The following is a 27,670-nucleotide window of genomic DNA, read 5'->3' as shown; positions in this document are numbered from 1 at the left end:
AAATCGTTGTATGACTGCATAATAATACGTCGTGTAAACGACATTCATCTTTTCATCGATATTATTCAACTGTAGAGATGGTTTCTGGTTAACTGGTACACTGTGTATTATATATATTAATTATTGATCTTAGGCAACCAACAGAATTTTTAAGGCAAATTTGTGTAATTTCCGGCACAAAGTCATAATAAAAAATTATTATAGTCAATCATTTTTCAGAAATAATAACCACGATATTTATTTTTAATTCAAGGTACTTGAATATAAGTGAAACTATATTGGCCTTTGTATTAGACGGAGGTGGAGGAGGGCGATTGGTAGTTCTGACATTTTTCGATCGCAAAATAAGTTAGGTATATGAACATAACTTGGTAAAATATTATTCCTTGTTATTATTAAATGATCTAACATAAATATTATGATAGAAGTACAACATTATAACGTGCGTTACCCCAGCACCTCCTCATGTGATTTTCGAAATTTTTTTTGCCAGCATTCAGTATGCAATTAGTATGAATTTGTATGAACATCATTCAAATTTGTACGCATCTAGTAGACGAATTTGTATGTCCCTTTACGGAATTCGTACGACCTCATCCCGTCCGAGTAAAACATGCGTTTCATACAAAATGGCATTTCCCCAGAATTCCCCCCCCCCCCCAAAAAAAAAAGAACCGATCACGCCAGGATAATTTTTCCGGTCTCATCTTTAGTACGCGATTTGTACGAATTTGTATGCATGTATGCTGGGGTAACGCACGTAACATTATACATTTATATGTAAATGTAACGCAGTGTTTCTAGTGAGTAGTGCGTATGCGATTTATATTCTGATCCTATTATCCTATTATAATTGAATCCAGTTTTTATATAATTAATTATATTAATATTTTTTCATTTTGTAAGACTAAATATATCTACCAACAATTATTTTTTAAATAATAAAAGCATATAAATGTTTTCGTTTATCTTATGTTGAATTTTGTTGATGGCTTTTCATTCCGGGTAATTAAACGATAACATTTAAAGTTGACCTTTTTACAAATAACGAATAGATATAATTTATAATTAACACATAAGAAACTTTTAGATTACTCTTTCTAAACTCTTGTAAAAAAAAAAAACGATAACAGACAACATTTAAATAAAACATCATTATAATTTGATATAATTACACATTACGTCATACTACTTGATCGGTTCAGAATCTAGAACTTATTGTCCGAACATAGATAATTAGGTAATAGTTAAGGTTAAAAAAAAATTTATACAAAAACTGTTAAATTAATTAATAGCATTTATTAACAAGAGATTATAATATTATTACTTGATATTTAACAATTTTACAATATTATATTAATTCACATTATCATAAACTTGAATGACATCAGGTAATCCTTGAACATTATTAATGAATTTTGCTAAATGTTCGTATTCTATATCACTTAATGATACTTTTTGAAGGGCCAAGTGTTCCTCTTCAGCATGAACTATGTCGTACTTATATTTTTCTAGATTGGTCCGTACTTTAGGCATATCATTTGGTTCACAAATGAACTGTAAATAACATTAAATAAATCAGTTTTATTGTATAATAATTTGCAAATATTGATATATAACATAATCAACAAATGAGAAATATATATTTTTTTAGACATTTTATATCTAGCTATTTAGCTAATCAAAAAAAAGTAAGAGTTATAACATACAATGCTTATGGACCAATAAATCGTATTTTACATGTTATTATACTTGTAGATTATTATTATTATTATTATTATTATTATTAGTATACTCGTAAATAAAAATGCTATAGTAAAAAAATTTATTTTTCGATTATTGTTACGAATCGATATGATTTCTTAAATTATAAGTACTTTTAAATACATTTACAATATACATTTTGGAATATAGGTAAAATAAAAATAATAAATATATACATATGAATATAGACATTAGTGGGATTAATTTGGATGAGCTATATATTCTGCTATTTGTTATTAATTTGTATATAATTATATATTTCTACGTACGTAGATTTTAATTCGGTCTTATAATTATCTTTAATTACCTAGGAAATACATATTATATTATACTAAATCAATAAACTGATACTCGATGTTTTAACTTTCAAATATTATTAATTCTATTTCAATAAATCGATTGGATAATATATTTTGATACAAAGAGTATATTGTATTAAACTATTTATATTTCAAGATGGTTAAGGAATCTGAAATACAATATAATCAGTACAAATCATAATTAATAATTATACCAGACTGTGAAAATAATTAAATAATTTTTAAAGCATGTAAATAAAATAAAATAAATATATAATCTATTACCTATATCAAACAAATTATACAGTTCAAACATTTCAAACCAACACAGTACAATAGTAGTACGTAATGTATAATATATTAAGACGTACTAAGTACAAAATACTACTACAGATATAAAATATACTATTTACAGTAGTCTATAATCTATATTTCAGATAATTTTCTGATTTAAATAACAATTATATGATATAGTTGAGAAACATATTTGAGTCACAGCTGCATGTCTATATATCACTATACAAATGTACTAACTACCTATAAGTACGATAAGCGATAACTACAGACTAAATTAAAGATTAATGTCTATACATAAAATATTGATAAAAAGACTTATATTATTACTTTTAAAACAAGAGTATTTTAGTAGGTAATTAAAATAAATGTATTTCGTTTTTATAAGTTATTGTTCTGCTTGTCTAGACATAAAATATTTTAACGTTTATACCTATTATTTATACCGGCATTGGGGGGGCCAAAAGATCGTTGGATATTCAGAACCCATACGGTGAGAGAAAAAACTTGTTATACATCTAACATTATTTTACAGCCTATAGGCACGTTCAATGTAATATCCAAAATATATATTATATATTGTGTGCCTTGGGCACAGGTATACAATAAGTAAAACATGTCCCTAATAGATAGTCGACGCGTTTATACCCATCACAATAATGTATTATATTAGAATTCAGAAAACGGACGAATTTATATTTTTTATACCTACCTTTGTAGGGCAGTATTCATTCCTACTAAAGATGACAAAGAAAAACACGATATTCTACTTAATAGGTATATTTTTATTTTTAATCGCCACGAGACAGAAACGGTCGTCGGGGCGCGTATCTTACAACTGAACGGCTATATAACATAAGCACCAAAGGTACAAAAATTATCTATTATTAACGCCAAAATGTTTAGGACTTAAGCGCCAATCTAATATTTTATACCTGTTATACTCAACATATGGCATAAGCGCCAAAGGTGCAAAAATAACTTATCATTCGTGCCAAAATTAATATTTTATATATAAATGCAAATAAATGTAAATGTAATAAAACGGTTACGATTTTACTAAAAAAAAAAATGTCAATAGTTGTACACGTTTTCCGCCCCAGATTAAAACGTGGCGCATTACATATTTTGTTGTATAGCTACTATTCAATATGAAATAATAAGTTTTGACTTCGACGGAAAACGCCGCGGAATACGCAGCATACAAAACACGGAGAAAGAGCCCCGGCCGACCTTACCGACTTAACATTAGTCCAAGTTGGTTATCCAGCTGTAATAAATCTGTAGATGCGGAATACCGTCGAAAATAGGGTGTTTCCTAGCAACCGAAAAATCAATACTTCACGTTGTTGTCAGATCGGTCTTTATCACCCTCGATTTAAACGCAGTAGGGAGTGGTGGCGTACTGAAATAATACGAGTAGAAAATATATGAAAATGAAAAAGCGTCGTCGACGTGTTGCGCGCATAATAAAGAGAGAAGCAAAATCAACTACCGAAGAGTGAGGGAATAATTTAGCAAGGGTGGTTTTCGATGTTATGCGACCGGCCGGAACGTAAACCTGAAACTGCATATTGATCGTGTGCAATTTTAAGAATACCAACATCTCATATCCAGCACGTTGCAGGGAGCCAACTCAAAAAATTATTCGAACAGTAGAGACAGATATTACCTATCTCAATTCTTATTTCAAACCTTGTGAATTTCAAATATCATAGTTAATTAATTTACCCTGTTTAGATTTCTAACTTTCTATGAACTGCTATTATTATTATCCGTAGGTAAACCAAGCAATCTTTTACTTATACATTGTAAATCTGGTCAAACGATTCAACGATTGATTATAAAATGTGATAAATATAATAATAATACAATATATATTATATAGACGGGCACAGGACTTAATGTTTGAAGCAGCACATATTCTTAATCAGTGTGACAGTAATAAACTTGTTAATAATTTTCTTCATTATGATATGTGAAATAAAATTGCTGCATTCGTATCATTTGATTTTTATGATCTAATGTATTATAAATTATAATACCTTGATACTCTACAGGTCATAATTTATAATGTACTCAACAGCAATAGTTTAATCGCTATCGACTGTCAAGTAGAATTATTTACATGCCTGTGTAAGTGTGTACATTGTGCAAGTGACTTATACACAGATGAATAATTTTATAATATTTTATTCACCCGATCTTATACGTTCATATTTTAAATTCAATATAATTTATTTTTCAATTATTCATGTTATATTTATTTAATATTCGCTGAACCCGTGCACTCAATAGCCTTTAAAAACCTACCTCTTATTATTTAGCTCAAACTGTGTGTTAAATTCGTTACCTGTGGTTATGCTAACAGTATATTTTTACACATATTATAGATAGATAACGGTTGAAATATACTAAGTAATGATAAATATAATTATAAATAACAACATTTTAACAATAGAAATAGGTAATAACCAAATTCAGGGATAATAATCTCTGTACCAAATTCGTTGCAATCGGTCCAGCCATTAAGAAATGCATAAAGGATAAACAGACATAACAGAAATTCATTTTTATATATTATAAAACGTGTCCTGAATGGATGATAAATATATAAAAACTAAACTATGATACGCATTCATGAGCACACGCCTATGAACATATTAAATAGTTTCGGCTATTCGAAAAACAATGATATAACTGAGACTAGATAAAAATGAATGGAGCTACTAAATGAGTGTTGGTAATGTTGGTATAATATGCCGCGTTCACATCTTCACGAACGACGAATTTTTTTTCAGACGACGAACGGTTAGATATCAAAATATAATCTATATATATATATATATTTAGATATAATATAGAGCCTATAGAAACTAATAGGTTTCGATTAAATGGATTTTATCAAGATATTATATACGATGTTAAAATCGTTAATCTTATGAGAAAAAAAAATTATTTTCGACACCTAAGCAGCTGTAATCGGGACGCACAGCTCCTACTACCACACACACCTGCGACCATGAAGCGCAGCTGCAAAACACGCAGTGGAATGTGAGTCGTTGTGAGAGTTTAAAGGTCGCATGGAAGTCTCCGGGCGTATTATTACAATAACAATAGTTATAATTTAACGATGTATTTCGGATGGGAGACTAATATAATAAATTGTGAGTGTTTTGTATGTTGCACGTGTGCGGAAGAGTATATGTCAAGTGCATGCGTATGCGCGAGCTGGAATATGCGCGCATCGTTTAGTCAATAATAGCCGTCGAATACGTGTTTGTATGGAAACAGTGTATGTGAGAGAAATAGAGAAAGCACAACAAAAGAGAAAGAATATATTATCTCTATTTTCTTTACAAGGCTACAGTAGTATAATAGTATGCACCCCAATACTTAAATTATTATAAATTATGGGTGTAATATATTAAACTATTTACAATAAACATTTATCAGCATGAACGGATGAACGTTCCATAAAATAAAATAGAACTAATTTTGTTATTGAAATTTTTTCATAAAAACATGTATTTAATAAAATCGTATTGTATACAAAAAAATATGTGATAGAGGTACATATTATCATACTAATATCCCACAAAAAACATTTCCAAGTTTTTACATAAAAAATATATTTATCACAAGACAAAGAAAAAAAAACATGATATTAAAATGGCTGTATGTAAACTGCAGCAAAATTAACCCTTTTCTAAAAGTCGATATGTAAACTACAACAAAAAGAATTTAACATTATACAATCTGTGACAAAACCGATAAGACACTACATTATACAAAGTGTGACAATTTATTTTATATACCAACCAAAGTTATTATATACTACTCATATATACCTACGCGTATCGTTTAAATAATTACTTATGTTTTGTTATTTATCTTTCTTACAAGTTGGTAAGATAAATCCAAATGTATTTTTAAGTTTAACGATACAATATACTGAATATCGGCTCCTTTGCGTTTGATAATATATTAGTTAGTACCTGCTTACTAATGTCAGTAGAAGTAGTTAAAAATTTAATATTTTGTTCAATGTCATGAAATTTACAACAATGTTTAGCCAGAATGATGAAGCGAAGATAAGTGATATTTTTACTCCTAATACTATAACAGTCTCTAGAGTATAAACACTCTAAAGACTTCAATAATTAAGTGTATATAATATATGGACTCTTTAAGGATTTAATAATACATACATGGTACAAGATAGCGTATAAACTACAAACGTTATCGATCATAACAACTAATTAAACGATAAGTCGATAAACGTATATAATATGTTTCGTATTTTTATGTATATAAAATAGCGGATTTAGCTTACCAATTTGTAAGAAAGATAAATAACTAAAATAACATAACGTAATTAATCAAACGATACACATAGGTATATAGGTAGGTATAATATATAAGTAGTATATAATAATTTAGGTAGGTATATAAAATAAATTGCCGCAGTTTGTATAATGTGTCTTATCGGTTTTATCGCATATTGTATAGGTTAATGTTAAATTTTTTTTTGCCGTAGTTTACATAATATCGACTTTAAGAAAAAAGTTAATTTTTCCGCAGTTTACCATCTCCCATTAAAATGTAATGATGACATTTTCGACGAAACAGAATTCCGTCATATAATTTAATTATATTACCTAAATTAATAATGTACAAGTATAATAGTTGTGAAGTAATTTAAATACAGTGTACTGTAATAACAATTCAACCTATTATTTTCAATGAAAAATATGTAAGTCCTGCTAATAATCATGAACCACGCAGTTAATGCCTTAAAACAATCAATAAAAAAAAAAGATGAATTGTGACGTAAGAAAATTGATAAGTAATGCTTGATTTTCATGTGGTTTATTATTTGTTCGAGTTAATTTTAATAATTAATCAATATAAATATTAGTTTAATAAAAATAAAAATCTACTACCGTAACCGCATCGGAGCTTGTCGATTGCGTCCCAGACGCAGGTAAACAATTTTTTGCCCACTTTTTCCGTGTTCCGATTGCGTCCTATTGTATAGTAGGTAAGCGCTAATATGACACATGAATTGACATATTAAATCTAATATATATATATATATAATATATGGTGACAATGGTATATTGATTCAAATTCACATTTTCCGCCTGTAATGTAGGTTGAAATTAGCAGTAGTATGCAGCGTACTACAAACGCTTGCGAAAGCTTTCATTCAAAATGTAACTCTTTTTTCTACACATTGCATCCCAATATTCATCAATTTCTAAATATTTTAAAACAATGCCAAACAAATACACACATAAAAATGACGTCAAGTCATAATTTAATACCTGTTAAACGCAGGCAAAGTATTTTAAAAAACAAAAATTTATTGATAAACAAATAAACAACTTAAATAATAAAATGTTAACCCCTTTACAATACCTTAAAACTATTTCACTTAGAAATCCTTTTTTTTTTATTAAATGACAGATTCACTAACTAAAAATGTACTATTTAATTATTTATTCCTATATACATATTTGGACTTAATTTCATTGGTGGACTAGAAATGTATTATTTAAATAATTTAATAATAAAAAAAAAATAAAAAATGTTTATTTTAAAAACACGCTTTTCTTAATTCTACTTAATACGTGAACTAAAAAGTTGAAAATAAACTTACTCGTACTTTTAAAACAATTTCTTAATGAAACTTCAAGGTTATCAAGATATTACTAAAAGTGTATCTAAAATGTATTTGTTGCAAAATGTTTAAAACGAAAAGCAGGGGCACTTTTGATAACTCCTATGTAAAGTCACTCTACAACTGAATCATTAGATAAACTTTATGATAAGTATTTTAAAGATTATTGATCATACTTCCAATTTTTTAAAAGATATTCTTGACTCATAGGAGCCCCATGCTTTTCGTTTTTTCGTAATTCACAAGTTTTAAAAATTTTGCAACAAATACCTACATTTTAGATACACTTTTAGTAATATCTTGATAACCTTGAAGTTTCATTAAGAAATTGTTTTAAAATTAAGTTTATTTTCAACGTTTTTGTTCATGTATTAAGTAGAATTAAGAAAAGCATGTTTTTAAAAAAATTTTTTTTTATTTTCTACTTTTTAGTGATAACAATAAATTAGAAACAAAGGATTTTTTGAAAGCATAATTTTTTTTATTTACGGAACATTCTAATATGCATAGTATAAATAGTATAAATTAGCTTATTAAATTTTTTTTTTCATAGTAAGTAAATATGTAAGACTATATTAAAATTATTTCATTTTTACTATCTCAGTTTTAAGTTAAGTATAACTCGGCGGGAATTCAAGTTAAAGACCTTAGACCAAGCAGGAACACTTCCTTATGTTAAGGACTACAGTTTTCCGCTTTAGGGAACGGGGGCATCCCCCCCTTCCATTTTGGATTTTGTTTTTTTTTTTTGCTGGAATAGGTTCGGGAGGCTACTAAGAGCAACCAGTCAAAAGGGAAACTCGGGGTTTGTGTGTTTTTTTTAGCCTTTTTTTTTTTGTTGCGCTCTGGAGATGACCTCCAGGTACACCCGTCATCGGCGACCTGGTTGTCCAAGTCAAGAATTGACAACGGGGTCATGTATTGTCACCGACCCTAGACTTCCATACAAAATTTCAGCCTCCTAGGTCATGTAGAAGTGATTTAAATTGAACTCGCAAGATTTGATGACAACATAAATGAATGAATGAATGAATGAATAAATGAAACATTGTGAGTTAAAGAAAAGCATGTAAAAAATAATTACTAGTTATGACCATTCGTTTTCCAATATATCAATCTTAGAACTACGAATGTATTCAATAGTCATTACTAAAATCATATTAAAATGTAGTGTAATAAAATTTTATATATTATACAATGGGACGCAATCGACATACTGAAAAGGTATAAAAGGTTGAAACGGGACGCAATCGGATGACGCCCAAACATATTTCCAATATTGTAATAATTACAGTCATTACTTGGTAGGTCTATCTATACACATATATCCGTATAATTTATACGGTATCACAGCTAGGACACGTATCTAATAACCACGACTTACATTTTATTTTTTTCGTTAAGGTTTTGGTATTTTACTACGCTTAGCCTACAGTATGAACGATTTTAAACTTCACCCGAAAACAATTATTTAGAAACAATAACTATATAGTCATTATTTGAATAATATTGTAATCGTATTAATCGTAGATCACAACTTTAAAACTTAAACAAGGGTGTATTTTTACATAGCTGTTTCTTTTTACGAACGTAGTGTTTTATGCCTTATTTAGTTTATTTTATGCAATAAACGATGGCGACGCTGTCGACGTAATGCGCAAGCAGTTCCGGCAGCGTCGTCGATAAAACGAAAAAAAAAAGGACTTATTTAGTGGAATTGTACATCAACAGTACCATATTTTAAACTTTTTCGGAAATATTATTTAAAGATGGTTAAAATGGTAAAATTATTGGAACAATATTATCGATTCTGATTTTTCAAAAATATATATACCTAATATTTTAATCATAATATAATATAATTAGAGGACGCCAACCTACATAATATTGTATTGTATGTACCTGAGTGTAGTCTAGCAAGCGTATGAAATATAGTAAGTTATCTCATATTCAGAAGTTTAAGTACATATAAATAATATAGTTTCGTTAGTTTTAATATTAGAGTGAATTTTAAAGGTATAACAACAGTACCTAACTGTGCTCCTTGAGATCTAACACTAACATTTTATGATAGGCAAATTCACTTAGTAACTTATATTAATCCGTGATTCATATTATATAATATACGTTCAGGATGGTATTAATGTAGTGCATTTGATTTTCAGTCGCATTATTACGCACGCAGTATGTTTCGCCGTGTTAACTATCGGATTCAAATATTCATTTCTTTATATTTGAGAGGCTTTATGTACGACGGATGTTATCCCCTGAATTTCTATTTCAGACAGCCCATGTTTTACAGTCGGAATATCGAATTAATAAAAACGCTAACTCGTAATAGTATTGTAGGTACATGTTTTTGGACGGGTTATACTAAAGAAACGCAGCATTAATAATTTTATATCATATAGGTATAATATATGTATATTATTTAGGCGGCAATTTACATCAAAGGCGTATGGTCGTAAAGCTTCTGCAGAAGAAAAAAAATTGTGGAAAACACAGCCTACAAACGAGACGCAGAACGCAGTGTATAGCTTCATCAGGTCTAAATCCCCAGCCTTAACGAAACTTTCCGTGAACGGTCGTACGTGCATTTGTTTATTATGAGCACCCGTTTATAAGACAATACACGGAAATAAGTAATAACCATATTATGCTGTTGTGACGTCCTCTTACATTTAGTCTTGATTCAGTCATTAGTTTATTCAATCACTATAAGAAAAGTTAATACTTCTACCTGTAACACTCTACTGAAACAGCTCTTCGAAAATAATGTTTTAATGGTTCAAATCTAAGAATTCCGATAACCATACATTATAAGTAATAACATTGGATTATCATGCCAATATAATAGTGTGCATAACATCAATAATTTTGAAAGATTATTTTAGCGAACATTGTAAAAAATAATAATTGGTTGATTTTGTTATGTTCGAATATAATTTAAAATAATACATAACAGTATTATAACAGTATTATAATATGTATTATATTAGTTACGAGAAAAAATACGTATTACATCACGAAGATCAGATATATCAAGCGACCTCATCTATTTCATCTACGAGATTGGGCTGAATAAGCGAACTTAACAATAATTTTTAATATCAATTATTAATCATTAATATTCTTTCAATTTACTTATTATTTTGTATCAATGTATTAAAAAAAAAAAAAATGTTGGCTACTAAAGTTAAATAAGATCAATACAAAAACAAATAAAAAATATATCACAGAGATTACTGATTAATATTTTATTTTGTTTGAACTATGCAGTATTTATTTTTTCGTTATACTTTTAACACAATATTCGATATATTAAGACATTAAGTAATATATCTGAATTTCGTAGCCCAGCTAAAACAAATACATTTCTTGATTATAGATTATAATTTATAATATTCATCGTTATTATATTTGTGGCCGTAACTATAAGTGTATAATAGACCTGCCTATAACACGCACCTAATTTGGGCGTACACTTATGAGTTATTTATTTTGTTTTTAGATAAATTACAATACCCAATATACCCATTCATGACATTAAGATTATTTCTCGTATAATATATTCCTCTATCTTCGTTTTATAATGTATAATTTATGATAATGTGTTATTATCTAATAATATAAGCCGTTTGTGTACCTATTCGTAAACGCATAACGAGTTACGATATCCCAAACACAACGCCTGTCAGGCCTAAACGAAAAAACATGTTTTTAATGTTTATTTTACAAAACCGGTTTATCCATAATATGTATCAATGCTTATATCTTATGCATAATATTATTTCGTTAGCAGGTACGCAACGACCAATGACGCCGATCGTTATTTTTTGGGTACAGGATCGACGAGGCGCAGGGAAAAAGTAAAATATACGCGTCCTTGAACCCTCGGCGGCGTCACCCAGGAAACGACGCATGTGCCTACTTGTCGGCCGACCCCTGCCAAGCCACAATGCACGCGCTTGAATAATATTATAGGCATTATCGACCGTCTCGAAAATGTTAAATGGCTGTCGAGCGAGAATTTACGCTGTAAAAATAACTGTGATGACAACGTAAGATAATCCATGTCTTATATTATACTATTGGGTATAGAGCAGTCGTCGAATACGGTGTTTTTATAGACTCTATAATATAGAGTATAGTCGTCTTTCTGAATATTATATTAATCACTAATAATCAGTCATCGCCCGTCGTCGGAAAAAAACTCGACGTACAATACTGTTTGACACTTCCTTTTCTCGAAACATTTATCACATAATATTAAATATTAAACTAGTACCAGTGTAATATACTAAAGTAAAACACTTTAATGTATAACTACACAAACACGAAACGACGACAAAACACATCTCGCAAAGAACGATGGCCGCAATCATTATTATTGTCGCACGTGTGACGTGTCATTGTATTACTAACATTTAATATCACAATTCACAAACTATCTTTTACTTATTAGTTCAGAAAGAAAAAAAGTCTGTGTATTATTGACATGTGTTTATTATCTATTTTGCTCGTGTTTTGTTATAACATGTTATTATTGTCTATTATATTTCGATTGAAATTATTTATCTTCGACAGTAGAAAGTAATTAATGTAGAAGAAAAGTTTTGAAAAATCGATTTAGTATAGGTACATATTGTAAAGAACTAACTATAAAACGCATTTGTAATAGGTACCAAGGCAATAGGATGTACGTTCGCACTCCCAGCGTAATAATTAGATTTTCACCAATTTTATTAGAAATAGAATATTAGAGACTTTGTTTTTTAAAGCAATATAAAAAATGTTGATTAATTAAAGAAATAATTTGTTTATTGAATATGATAAGGGACAATCTTATAAAACATTTTGAATATCCTTAGTAAGAGAATTAGCACCACCTATGAACTAGAAAATTTAGAAAGCAGATTGAGTGACGAATCTATTATTGTTTATTATTATTATTATTATTATTTTAATTATCTATTATTAGTGTTAACATCATACAAAAAATTAAATGTTCATATATTATACAGCACTATCATAATTATCGTTTGTTATTGAATTATGATGTAATTACTTATGCTTAAACTGTAAGTAGTTTAATTACATAAATAATAATAACAGTACGCACAGGATTTACCAGTGTATCGTCATTCGTCATACAATATTATTGAGTATAAATATCGATTGAATCACGAAATACGTTGGATTTTTATAATATATTATAGCGTTTCAAAATCAAAACGACGGAAAAATGTTGGTGTTGCAAAAAAATTATATTGTAAAAGGTATAAAATTATGGAACATATAATGTTATAATGTTTTAATGTTTAATGTTCTCTTTTGACCTCATTAGGTGCATACCTAGAGATTTTGTAATATTAACTAATAAAATAAATTTATATTATGCTATGATGATTTGTTTTTAATAATATAACATTTCAGTGACACAAATTATTTGTAGAGGAGTAGTTCTAAATTCAAAATTATGAACAAAATAAGGTCCAACACTGTATCTGAATCCCATGCAATTTCATATTTTTATTATTTCACCCTCCCATCACCCATAGACAAGGTCTGGAGACGCCCTGATTGACTGTTATACTAATATAAAGGCTATTTCACACAAGTTTAGTAATTTAGTCAAGTACTAAGTAGCAAGTGATTTACTTACTTACAAAAACCTTTAGTAACTGAAACATGTTCAGATAATTCACTGTCTTAGTACACTGTCTTAGTACAGTAGTCGTTTTGGTTAATGAACGAGTGTAGTAAAATATTCATTTATACGTCATTAATACATAATTATAAATATGAATAGTCTCCTTCTCACCAAATTAAGTTATATTTAAATTTTTTTTTTTTTTGTATTTCTTTATAAGCATATTACTTGGCCTGTTTATTTTTATACTATAGGCATTTTATATTCAATAAAGGCTCATGTTTTATGTATTTAGATACAAATTTAAATGTCGTTTTTCCAACAAAACGCCATATTGGCATTGGGACAACACTAATACACTAAACTAAAATGATGCTGCATTCAGGCTCGCTATTTAGTTATTAGTCAGACAAATGGGGAGGGAGGGTGGGCTACTCGCCCAGAAAAATAGCAATAAATGGATCCACTAATTTACTAAATAAAAACTAAATTACTTTTCTAAATTCAACTAAATCGGTCTGTTAAACACGTTTAGTTTCTAAATTACTCGCTATTTGATTAAATTACTACCCTAGAGTGAACTATACACTTAACGTTTATGACTTATTATAGGAAAAAACAGTCTAAAATTATAATCGTTGCCTGTTGGTACAGCAGCAAGTGAACACTGCTCGATTAGCTCTTTAATACGTGGCTCATTAGGAATTTCGATTTGGCTCCATGATTGCTCATGCATTCTTGGTGTAAGCCATATTCCAACATCCGTAACTCAAGAGTAAATAATGTTTAATGTTACGAAATTTTGAAATGATACTTATCATAAATTACTATTTATTACATGTTACATATAATCATGCCAATATTAAATAAATATTTACAAATAATATCGATGAGTGTGAAACGTCAATACTAAATATTTATATTCAAAAGTTTAAAATGTGTACAATTTTGTAATGGTTCACAAGATCCTGCGATTGTTGTATTTTTTCTTCCTAATTTGTATATGCATTATTCAGTGAAGAAGTGTGCGTATTACAAAGAAAAAAATAGGGTCTTTTGTAAGTTTTATGAATACATTATTATTAATTTATGAACATTCTCACGCCGATACGTTTAGATCATTTATACTCTTTATTATATCTCGTATTAAAAACTAAAACTATGTTAGTATAATATATTCAGTTAAACGCATCTTGGTTGTTATAATATTAAAGGTAGTCTATAGAATAGTATTCATGACACTACATAATATATTATTTTAATATTATTCAAGACGATACAAAATTAAAAACGCTTATTCGGATGTACCGTGGGAAGAATTTTTCGTTTTCGGTACAAGTTCTGAGAATAAAATAATAATCTAATTGATTGTCCGTTGCCATGATCATGAGATAGTCGGCCAACAAATGGACGCTGGCGTGTACCAGCTACTCCTCAAAATCAATAGTATAGGTATATTATGTAACGATGACAACAAAAATTACTTTCACAGTTTCACCTTACACAGTGACTCGACAGTAGTCCAAACCAAAATGCAGGGAATTAATTTGTTATAGCAGACCTGTGAGATTTCTTTTCTATAAAAATGTTAGCTTTTTTTAAAATGCATATATTTTTTTGTTAACAACAGTTAATAGTGTTTAAATTATGAATCACTCCAACAGTCAAACACGTATAACTTGTTAAATAAAAAAAGTGATGCAGCATATTCACATTAACGATTTACAATATCTCATACAGTTAGATGTATACCTGTACGTTTCATAATAGATAGTATTTTTAATCTGATATGCCTATACTACAGTTGAATACATCATAAAATATAAACTCAATGATATTATTACCAACTAATTAAATCTAACGTATTATATTTCTACTGGAATACTATAGTTGGTTAATAAAGGAAGTCACCTAGACGGAATAAAAAATGGGAATTTTGATAAATGACCTTCAAAGCTATATGTAATCTAATAACTACTACGCATTTAGAATATTAAAATTAAATTAAATGCGATTAAATACACATACATGCAATTTTCGAAATCGAGTATGTTAATTTGCGGAATCGTGTTACGGCTACAAAAAGTAGTTAGACCATCCGCTTAACTTTTTTGTTGTTTAAGGTAGGTAAGATAACTTATGAGAAATTTTTTAAGAACATTTAACACAAAATAATTTGCAAATTTTTGTGATTTTGATGGCTTGTTAATATTCTGACTTCAGAAGTTTATAAAAAACTTGTTTTTAAATTCTCAATCATTTTTTCTGAACAAAAATTTTTTTATCAGCAATAATTAAAAAAATCTAAATATTCTTATTATGCTGAAAACAGCTCAAAATGTTAGCTCATTAAAGTCAAAATGTTTTGAAAATGTAATGTATATAGAAAATGCTAATAAACAAATTAAAACATCAGATGAAACTAAAAAATGTTTTCATCGTTAGGTTTTTTAGTTATCTACACGTCTATATTAAAAAATGTATGTAAAATATGTAAGAATGATTTTACAAAACGTAACGAAACGAAAGACGTATTTTAAAACTACTGTGAATGTTTAAATTTGACCACTCAAAAGTACTAACTAAATTCAATTTCTCTTCAGAAAAATGCTGCAGTGGAAAACAGAAGTTTACGGAAGTAAGTGTTAACGCAGTAAAAAAGACATTTTATAAAATGAATACATTCATCATCACATCGAACAGAATAGAAATCAAGACAACAATTTGAGATTTTATCTTGGAGCCATGTTTCATACCCAAAAATAATTATACTTCAAAATACATTAACCTTTCAAATACTTTTTTTTTTTTTTTTTTATAAAACGTTCCTAGCCTATGGCTATCTACATCTATAGTTAAATGAACATAATTTTTTTTTTTTTTTTGGCTATTTTAAAATAATAATTAAATATAAATATAAATAACATATTAGTAATTGAACAAATTTACACAGATAGACAGATGAGAGAACTAAACTAAGTATAAGGTAATTACATGATTTCAAATACAACATATCTATCTATTACACTGCACGACAAAGAGTCAAAGACACACTCCCTCTTGGGTTCCTATTATATGTAGTAGCCAATTCGCACGCTATGGAAAACTGGTTTTACAGAGGTGGGTTTAAAAGGAAGTGATGCAGGTAGTTGATAATTTCCACCCATTGAGCCTAGACTAGGACTTTTTAAATGTAACAATATTATGCATTATATACATTAGCATAATATAATTCTTATCGAAAAAATTTAGATAGCCATTATTATTTTATTTTATTATTAAATGAAATTATGGATTATGGGTTAATAACTAATTTCCAACTTATTATTTTAATACAAATATGTGTGTTATTAGGTACAAATTAAAGTCGAATGAGAGTATTAATAAATTTATTTAATTTTATAGCCAGCCAGAAGTCACAGAGCACGAAAGGCTCGGATCGAAACTAAAAAGTAGATACAGGTACCTAAAATTGCTGTTTTGGTATCAGTAATATTGGAATGGTTGCAAGTTAAAAACAATGTGGGACGTAGATCGTCGCTTGCGTTCACACAAACCTAACCTAACCCAGCCTAAATAAGCGTAATCAAGCATTTCTACCCAACAAATAAAATTTAATCGATGTTTATAGAAAAAAAAAAACTAAAAAGTCGAAAAATTAAATGTCAAATCACAGCTCAAAACAAATCAAAATATTTTGAAAATCTTATCAAATATGTAAAATGCCTACATAAATATTCGGTGAAAAATTCAAGTATCCACGGCCATTTGTTTTAGAGTTACACCAAAATAAGAAAATCACTAAATGAGAAATCTAGTGAAAATCCAATGTTGTAAAAATTTAAATTTCAAACACTCATAAAAATTTAATTTGAATTTCTGGTGGATACTTTTTTTGTGATAAGGATTGAAAAACTTGTAAGGAATCTTGTATTAAATTTTCAAATCTTAGATTTAAATTTTTTATGAATTTCTAGCTTAAAAAAATTTGCGAATTTTTGTGATTTTTACGTATTTTGTCAAAATTAAAACCTAACTGAAAGAGTTTACATATACCTATCACTCATCACTCATCAGATAGTAACGAGATAAACCAGGAAAAGTTAACAATTACTTGACTATTCGAAATGCATTTTGTATAAGTACCTATTTAATAATATTTATTAATCTTAATAGTTGAAACAAAATATTTATAAATATAGGTAGGTACATTAAATAGAGAACAAAATAAATTAATTTTCATACAAAATGTTGGCTTTTAATTGAGTAATACTGTTGTGAATGTAAATATTCATTCCTAATGGGTACCTCTATGAATTTACATAACAACATGTTTAACGCTATCACAAGAGCAACAATGTATTTCTTCAACACAAATTCATCGGGTAATGAGTTTTTTAAATAGTTATTGAACTGATTAGGTATGATTGCATTAACCATTAATATATCAATAAAAACATGTACAGTCGAGTCTCAATAACTCGAAGTTGAAGGGAAATGAAAATTCACTTCGAGATATGTAATAATAGAAATAATATTATTCGAGATACCTAATGCAATGAGTATTAAAAGAATTTTTATGGGTATTAAAATAATTGTAGTTGTCAAGTTTTTTGAGTTATCACGACTGGAATGAATCAAAATTAAAGCATTAAATAATGTGATAACATTTACTAGTCACATTTTTACAACTCTCCTAGCTACAAACTTCAATAATATAATATGCAATAAAATTATTATAACTGAATAACTGTGAGTAGAACACCAATGATTACCTATATATATATATATATATATAGGTAATATAGAGGTATTTAAATAAATCTAATTAAAGGTATTTAAAGTAAAAGAACCACTCAAACTGTAATCTAAGCTAAGCAACAAAAATTTTAAACTATAAATAGGAGAATATAATTACAGTTGTTTTTATTTTTTCGATATCAGAACTGGAAAAAAATTATTCAAGTTTGAAAAACTCAAAAAAATAGAATTTTTAAACAATAAAAACTTTTTTCGGAAACAATTTTACTTTAGCTCCCAATGATTTTTTCAACTTCAATTCAAAGTTGTGTTCAAAAAAAATTCAAAATATTTGATTTTTCAAAAAATTGTATTTTTTAGTTTAAAATACCGAAAATTTGTATTTTTGGGATTTCTTTTTTTTTGTTTTGTTAGTATGTAATTGTATGCTTGATATCTGGCAAAATCAAAATTTATCTATCATACTTACTTCTTATGCTAAATTCGAAATAAGTACTTGATTTTTCAAAAAATCATGATTTTGAATTAAAATACACCAAAAACTAAAAATTTTGGAAATTTTTGTTTTTCATTTGTTGTATAGTAACAAACATAAATTTCTGGTGTAATGGGATCTAACTAATAACATAACTTCGTGTAGTAAATATCATAATATATAATAAATTATTTATTTATAATAATATAGATTTAATTAATAGTTCAACTTATCTTCCGAGTTCTGAAACATCTGAATTTGAACTATCAGAATTCAGCAACTATAATATCCTGCATTAGTCAAGAAGGGTTGTACACTATACGGGCAAGTCGAAAAAAATAAGTTAAAGGATTTAACCCTGATGCTCGGCATGACTTCAAAAATATATATTTGGTCAGATAACCTGTGTAGAAGTGCTTTTTTCTGTAATACGGCGTCATTGATGCTTTTGCATGACGCCACGTACCCTCAGCGCGTTATATGTGTGAGCACCAGTTTCGATATTTTTAAATTGTATTGAGTGATTTAGAGCCAAATGTTGATATACATTATCTTTTAAACAATCGTAGCTCTAAATTTAAATTGCATGTTAAAATAACCTATTAGATTTTAAAATATTATAAACTTACTTTCCCCAATCGCTAATAATTATATTTCCAGGCAAAATTATATCTTTTATTAAGTCCAACAACGTATCTTTGTCATGGCGTTCAACAGGAACTAAGTGACATCGGCTAGTTTCACGTTCTACGACACCAAACATCCACTGCCCTTCAACACATTGACTCTATGGTATTTCCTTTTACTAAATTTAGACTCATCTATTTCTACAATTTTCACTTCACCATCTACGTAAAGTTATAAAAAATTAAAATCGAAAACATCCCTCGACTTGTTGTCAAAAACCACCTTGGGTAGGTGGTCTCAGAATTATAACAAAACATATCATTAAATTCGCTATAAATTAAAAACTAAGTCCCATCTACAAATGTTGATTACAACTAAAACTTATTTATGTTATAAATACAAAAATCAAAAACACGATTTTTTTAAAAATCACGTATTTTTAAGTTTAACTTTAGAAGTAAATACGATAGATGAATTTTGATCCCACCAAAATATTAAGTATACATATACAGCTAAACTAAAATTAAGTTATTTTTTTTTTAAAATTAGAACACAATAAATTTTAAATTGTTTGTGTAGTACTGGCATGAAAAAAAAATAACATTTTATATTATTTATTCTTTAGTCTTTACCAATTTTATTGTTATTAGATAAATGTTACAAACATTAGAGATTCCTATCTCTAATTATCCATGCGATTAATTTTTAAAAGTCAGATATCTGGTCATAATATCTAAACACTCAAAATGTAAATATAATTAAATATTTGGGTGGGATGATAGTCCACTCTTTATTTTCTCTATATGGCTCTAAGCACAACACAACAATTTATTTATGTAAAATCATTATTTTTATGTTTTTGAGTAATCTTAGAGTAAAATCATCCGTTTAAAAACTGATCAAAAATAATATACGAGGGCATGGATCAATCTGTCTAAATATTGTCTTAATAATTTAAACACCATTTAAATTTACAAAATTTTTTTTACCTTTAAGTTAAAATCAAAATCAAAGTCAAATAATAATAAAATATAAAATCAATATGACGTATTAAACCCTCAAAAATATGTATTTTATAATTTTTATAATAGTTGATTTTACTTTAAGATAACTAAAAATAATTATAAATGAATTTAGATGAAACATTTTATGTATGTTGCGAGTGGATCTGAAAGAGAATACAAATATATAGTGCTGACATTCTCTTAATGAAATTCTTAAAAGGTATTGTCACATTTGACATATAACAAACATGATTCATAAGTTATTTAGTTCGTTTAAGAGTTAAATATACATTTTAAGAAAACACTTTTTAAGTATAGTTCATATTTATCTTGCTTAATATTTAATAAGTTATAGTACAGCAACCTGGAGTGGGACATACATACTACGCATTTAAAAATATGAAAAATCAATATGTGCACATATGGCGATAATTTTTAATGTATTTAATAATTTTAAAGTTTTTAATCTAAAAGATCTTTACTATAAAGATATAATTTCAAATATTCTCAAAAGTTGATGTTTCTTTCTTTAAACTACAAAATGTTAACTATACTCGTCTAAAAATACTTAGTAATTCAAACAATGTAAAAGTAAATACAGTAATTTGGAAAAATGAATACCATAAAGGTTGGGATTAATTTACATAAGAAACATAACATGGATATAAATAAAGTCGGTCAAATAACTTTTGAGTATACATATAGCTACAAACATTCTTTTATATAAACATAGAGATTATATAAAAGTCTATTTTTTTAAATCAAATCTTTATTATATTAAACAAAAAAATGTTTAATTTTTGTTACCCATAGTTAAATTACTTTTTGAGTCACCCTATATGAATGAAAAACAAAGTTATAAACATTCCCTAAGTCTCAAGGTGTGCAAAATTTGGAATCAATTGATTCAGTAGTTTCTGAATACAACTATGCACAATCATTTGTATATTTAAAGAAAAAGAAGAAGATAATAATATGTAATATGCATAAGAAATTAACTTTAAATATCAAAATAACTAAATCATTTTTTTCTAACTTTTTAGTAAATATTTCACTTGGCTCCAAGTTAATACTTAACAATATAACTAGTAAAAAGTATAAAATTAGAAAGTTACTTTATAATAGCCAGGTTCTAAATCGTCGCCGGCAGTTTCAACTTCTTCAGCACCGGCATTAATTGCATGTTCTATACAATCTTCAATTGCATTTGTCAAATCTGGAGATGGTTTAGCTATTAGGATTCCTTTGTGAATAAACAAATGTTTAGCTCCAGAATCACAATATGCTAAACTTTTAATAAAATACAAAAAAAGCTAATCAATACATAAATAAGATGATTTTACTAAATACTTTAAATTTATAAGTTCTTTCAACATAATAACATTCATAATGTTTTAATTTTTGATTCTGAGCGGAGCAATGAATGTATTGCATTTTAACAATGGTGATTTTTTTTTGTGTCTGTAGTCAAAATATTGCATTGATTTTTAACTTCAGTACTTTTTCCGTTGGGAAAGTGAATCGAGTCAGCTTAAGCAGAGATCAGAGCCTAGTGGTATCAAAATTATTGATTTTTCAATGCCCTCATTTCTGATCGTCTAAAGAAAAATTTAAGCTCTACTAAAATTCAATCAAATATTCTCCTATGATAGTAAGTGCATTTAGTAGGTCAAACTTTAAATTTCCAGAAGTTATAAATAATGTCAAAAAACAAAAATAAATAATTTTGATTTTTGGTGTAACTCTAAAAAAAATAACTGAAGACCCATGTCTACATATTTATATTAGAATTTTTTAAACTATAACATTTTCAACATTTTTAAATTATTATGACCTACGTTAAGCTATTTATAGGAAAATTACATTTTCATTATTTTGATTTTTATTAATATTTTTTTAAATTAATGTTGAAAAAAAAGGTTCCTAGGTCCAAAAATTTTAAAATGTAACATTCAGTTTTTCATAAATTGTTGTAAATGGAAATTAAAAATAAGCTGAGCGTAAGGCGTAAGCCCACAATAATTTTATATGAGTGTATGCGGATCTGGCAAAATTCATAAAATTTACAAAAATTTGCAAATTATTTTGGGTTACAAATTTATAAAAAATTTTATTTTTAAATCTAAGATTTAATAATTTAAACAAGATTCCTCAGCAGTTTATCTATAATTATAAAAAAAAGTCTACTGGAATGTCAAATTAAATGTTCATGAGCATTTGAAGTTCAAATGTTTACATGTGAATATCAACTCGATTTCTCATGGACCAATTTTATATTTATGTTTAAATTAAAAAACGAATACTTGAATACTTGAAATGTTGACCAAATCTCTATTTTATCATTTCCTATACTTGATAACATTTTCTAAATACTTTGACTTGTTTTCAGCTGATGAATTACATTTTTAGTTTTTTTTCCCTGTAAATTTCAGCGTTTTGTTGGGGCAAAAACATTAAAAAATTAATACAAAGCTCCAGATTTATTGTTTAGATAGCAGTTGAAAAATATTAAAATACATAGGCACCATTATTTTTAAAAGCATTTATAGTTCAAATTTCTATATAATTCATCAAATTGAAAATTTAGTTATTATTGTTTATCTACACTAATACTTTTGTCTAATTATGTCTAACCAACCTTAACTATTGCTATCATCGTCTTACTATTGTTATTATCACTCACTACTATACTGTTATCATGTTAAAATAGCCAAAAATGAATATTACTTATTATCCATAGATGTAGATAGCCTATCGGCTAGGGATGTCTTATTGTAAAATTAATAAAAAAAAAAAGTATTTAAAAAGGTATAAAATGTTAAAATTGTATAGTTATGGATTTTAATAACTAGGTTCCTTGCAAGTAGATTATTCTGTAACCAAAAGTTTTAAAATACATTTTTGGACCAAATTACACATGAAACAATCAAAAATAACGATTTATTATAATATTGTAGTAATTTCAAAATATTATTTGACACTTTTAGAGTATATCATAATATTTTATATACACCATTAAGTTATCAAATGCAATATTTTTGCCAAAAATAAATTTAACCTACTGTAGTAAAATGCCTTATAGTAAAATTAATTACTTTAATTACAACCATATCATAAAAGATACTTGGTAATTTTATAGGCTGATGACCATCTAAGCTCAGAATTTATAGAATCATTTTATTGTATATTTTATTTCTATATAGATATTATTACATATAGAACCTAACCTCTTGTTTATAGATATAAAATATACATGTGATAAAATATCATAAATTGAAAATAACGCTCATGTGTACTGGGCCCTTATCTGGTTTTGTATCTATGTAGCCATGAAGGTACTGTTTATTTAAACAACTTAACTTATTAACGATTTTTACTAAATTTAATTAATGTTAAAATAAAGTGCTTTCAAAATTTATAATACTACAACATATTATTTAGTTGATAATTGTATGAAAATTAATTATCATAGGTATGCATTTTTTTTCTGAGTTTTTAAATTGCTGTAAGAAAAAATTATGGAGAACTAGGTACAAATTATTTTACGAAAAAAAGATAAATATGAAAAACATCATTGTAAAATCAATACATTTCACATGCCACTAAGAATCTAAGAGGGTTTATTTCAAACACTCTTTATGATATATGATGAGAACTGTTATATTACCTAAATATGATTTATTACATTTTAAAATTCTTACCCCGATTTTCGTACTAAAGTATTTAAATTTTGCTTTAGTAGTTTTACATTTTCAGTTAGTGATTGAATCAGTATAATTGAACCTCTAGGTCCTTTAATTTCATGCCAATATGGTTCTGCTTTACTATTTGACTAAAAAATAAATAATTCATAAAAAATAAGTAAGTGAATTACAATCTGTAGTCAATATATATTTTTAATACCCATTAATTTATATATTTAACAGACTATTACATACATTATGCAGGAATTAAATGTTATTAAAATTTAGTAAATATGGTTTAATTGATAATAAGTAATATCAAAACTACTTTCATAGTAAAATTAAATCGTGTTATTTATATAATATTTTTACATTTGAAAAAATAAAACAATTATATTTATTTGAAGATAAGTGTTGAATTTTTATTTAAAATAAGTATTTGAACTTTTAGTCTGTTAAAATAAAAAACATATTGGATATAAAAAATAATAATTGCTAGATTTATTAATTAAGTTTTGTACATGTGTTTTTATAGTATTTAAGATAGTATCTTTCGGCATACTGTTCTTTTTAGCCATTTCAATTATTGATGCCAATTTAGAGTTGGTTTCAGGATTTGAATCATTTTGTTCTGAAAAAAAAACTATTAATTTTTAATCTATATTTGAAAATAAATTATTATTTTGAAATATTTTTAGATCTAAGTATTGTAATATTTTTAAAACATTTAAAATATAATACTTTGATTAAGTTAATCACATAAATGTATTAAGGTATTTTAATTGTACTTATACTATAATGATACAATTTCAAGTTTAATTCATGTGCTTGAAATTATATGTATTCATTTAAAAGCTTTACTAAGGTAAAGAAGATGTATCAATCTGTGTTATAGTTTGAATAAAAACCATAACCATTATATAATTACCAAAAAATTCAAAAATCAATCAAAAATAAGTAGACAATAATAAAAATATGATATACCTAACTAAAAACAACTACGAATAATTAAAAAAGGATAAAAAGATTTTTCCAGATAGCATAAATACTTGACATAAGGAATTTGGCATTACCATGAAGGATAAACAGTGGCGGCGCCAGGGGTGGGCACGGGCCCACCTTAAAAAGTCTTGGGCCTCCCTGTGGCCCACCCCAAAAATTAAATTTAATCATACTAGAATACTAAAAAATATCTCGTGAATAAATCAAAATATGAAAATGTTAAGTCATAATAGATGGCGTGAACTATATTTTGAATGGGTTGAAAACTATGCATTCAAACCTCATAAATAATGTGTATTTTCCAGCGGCTGAATACAAAAATAATAAGTTATACTTACTAGTTTTTATTAAATATTAATCAATGTTATTAATAATTTTGTTGAAAATTCCATGAACAACGGGATTAGATTATTAACCAACTATGATGAAGAAAATAGAAAGGGAAAGCATTCTATTTTTATATACTTTTGATGAATATACTTTTACATGAATATTTATTTTGTTAGGAAATAAATACTATTAATACATGTTTACAAATCATTGTTTTAGTAAGTTATCACGATGGAGTGTAAAAAAAATTGAAAAATGGAAGTTGACCCTCCCTCTCCCCCCTCTGCGCAATTGCCTGCCATCACTATTATTTATATATATATCAACTCAACAATTTGGCCCTCCCTAAAAAATTTGGGCCCCAGTCTGGCCCACCTGGTATTAACATTTTGGCGCCGCCACTGAGGATAAAGTATATTTTATTGATGTATTGTAAATTATAATTTTTTCATATGAGAAAATAAGTTAATGCTGTAAAAATATAGTAGGTATAATAATTATTAATATGTTTTATGAACTCGACAATCAGTGGCGCAACTAGGGCTCTGTGATGTATTCACAGATTTAGCACCCCTCATTTTAGATATATAGTTGCGTCTATATCAATATGTATAAAATAATGAGATAAATATGAAAGTGATATATTATGTAGGGCACATGGTTTGGAAAAATATTAACCAAAATCTTAATTAAAATGCTAATAACAGAATTCAAATATTACCCCTGATGGCTAGTTTCATTTGACGGCTAAACCTGGCAAATAATAGTGATTTCTGTTGATCGTTTGCTCCTTTTATATGCCTAATATTTGACCATTTATTGTGACCAGCATTTCTCTTAAGGATCATATTACTTAAGGCGGTCCGGCAGTGATCAGCTGCTTTGAAAAATGTATATCTGTGCATTATAGAATAAGCATAAGACGTATATTTCATAAATTTTTATATTGTAAGCTATTAAATTATTATAATAAATTTAAATAAACATTAAATCTTAAGTCTTATTTTTCTACGGGAATAAAAGACTTTAAAACCCGGCGATAAGCAGTATCAGATAAGTTCTATGTATCAGTGCTGCATGTAGTTATCAGAAAAAGATAACACAGATGAATGATATGAGATCATAGAGTAATATTACATGATATGTATGATAATTATTAATTATACAATATACCTGCCTTTTTTGGTCTTTCTCTTGTTAAATTGGATGCCCTTTTTTCATTTGATTTTTTTTTCCTTAAAGCAATAAGACGGCATTGAGTTTTTTTTTCACAGATATATAGTATTACCACCTGCGGTTTTATTGTATAGGTCAAAGACAAGGGCGTCCGCAGGAATTTGTCAAGGGGAGGGCAAGATATTTACATTTTTAAATTTTTGTTTCATTAGGTATCTGATTGGTGATAATTTTAGATAAAGTACCTTATTGTTTTTGACGAGTTCTATCATAAAAATGTTTGTGTCCGTATATAATATTGCCTACATTTAGCCCCTTTTTACAGCTATCAAAACGCGATAACATTGATAAAATGATAAAATCATTTTCATTATAAATTATAATATTATATTTTATTATAATTAGGTAGATTAAATGATTTTATATATTGCTAAATTAAAATTAAAATAGTTCAATAAATTTCATAATACAAAATTCGTTGCGAATACTTCAAGTAAAAATATAATACAGATGTTATAATTAGGCTATATTTTGTATTTTTGTTTTAAATGCAAAATCATCTTGTTCAGTATTTAAAATACAAAATTGGATTATAAATACTTTTTACTAACTATTTGGCCATTAATTGAACATTCATAGTATAAGCGTTTCAATGTTGTCCTTCCGCAGAATCTTGAACATCATTAATACCCTCTGAATAAGAACCAGTATAGATGATACTATGTATCATATAAAATAAAATAATACAGCTACCTGCCAATTTTGCTATATTAACTAAAACATATTTTAAAACATTCCAATAAAATTATTGAATTACTTTCAAACGAATTAAAACCTACGCAAACTGAAAATATGAATACAATTAACATAAAAAAAAAGTTGGAAAACAACCACGTTTCTTCACTAAAAATAATAC

At 27.2% G+C, this 27,670-nt stretch overlaps 1 protein-coding gene across 1 annotated transcript; it reads right to left on the bottom strand.

Annotated features, from left to right (window-relative positions):
* Positions 1-1,277: 1,277 nt before the first annotated feature.
* LOC107168077 (translational activator of cytochrome c oxidase 1) lies at positions 1,278-26,609 on the bottom strand. Its single transcript, XM_015517351.2, has 5 exons — positions 26,300-26,609; positions 24,768-24,877; positions 24,265-24,395; positions 21,679-21,853; positions 1,278-1,557 (listed from the first exon to the last, which is right to left on the bottom strand). Exons 1-5 carry the CDS (start codon positions 26,511-26,513, stop codon positions 1,357-1,359), a joined length of 831 nt encoding a protein of 276 aa, XP_015372837.1. The 5' UTR covers positions 26,514-26,609; the 3' UTR covers positions 1,278-1,356.
* Between the last annotated feature and the right edge of the window lie 1,061 nt (positions 26,610-27,670).

The sequence above is a fragment of the Diuraphis noxia genome, unplaced genomic scaffold (genome assembly GCF_037042655.1).
Source record: "Diuraphis noxia isolate RWA-SAM2 unplaced genomic scaffold, SU_Dnox_SAM2 contig0003, whole genome shotgun sequence".
NCBI lineage: Eukaryota > Metazoa > Arthropoda > Insecta > Hemiptera > Aphididae > Diuraphis > Diuraphis noxia.
The sequence above is the reverse complement of the archived record's forward strand: the minus strand, read 5'-3'. Positions and strand labels throughout refer to the sequence as shown.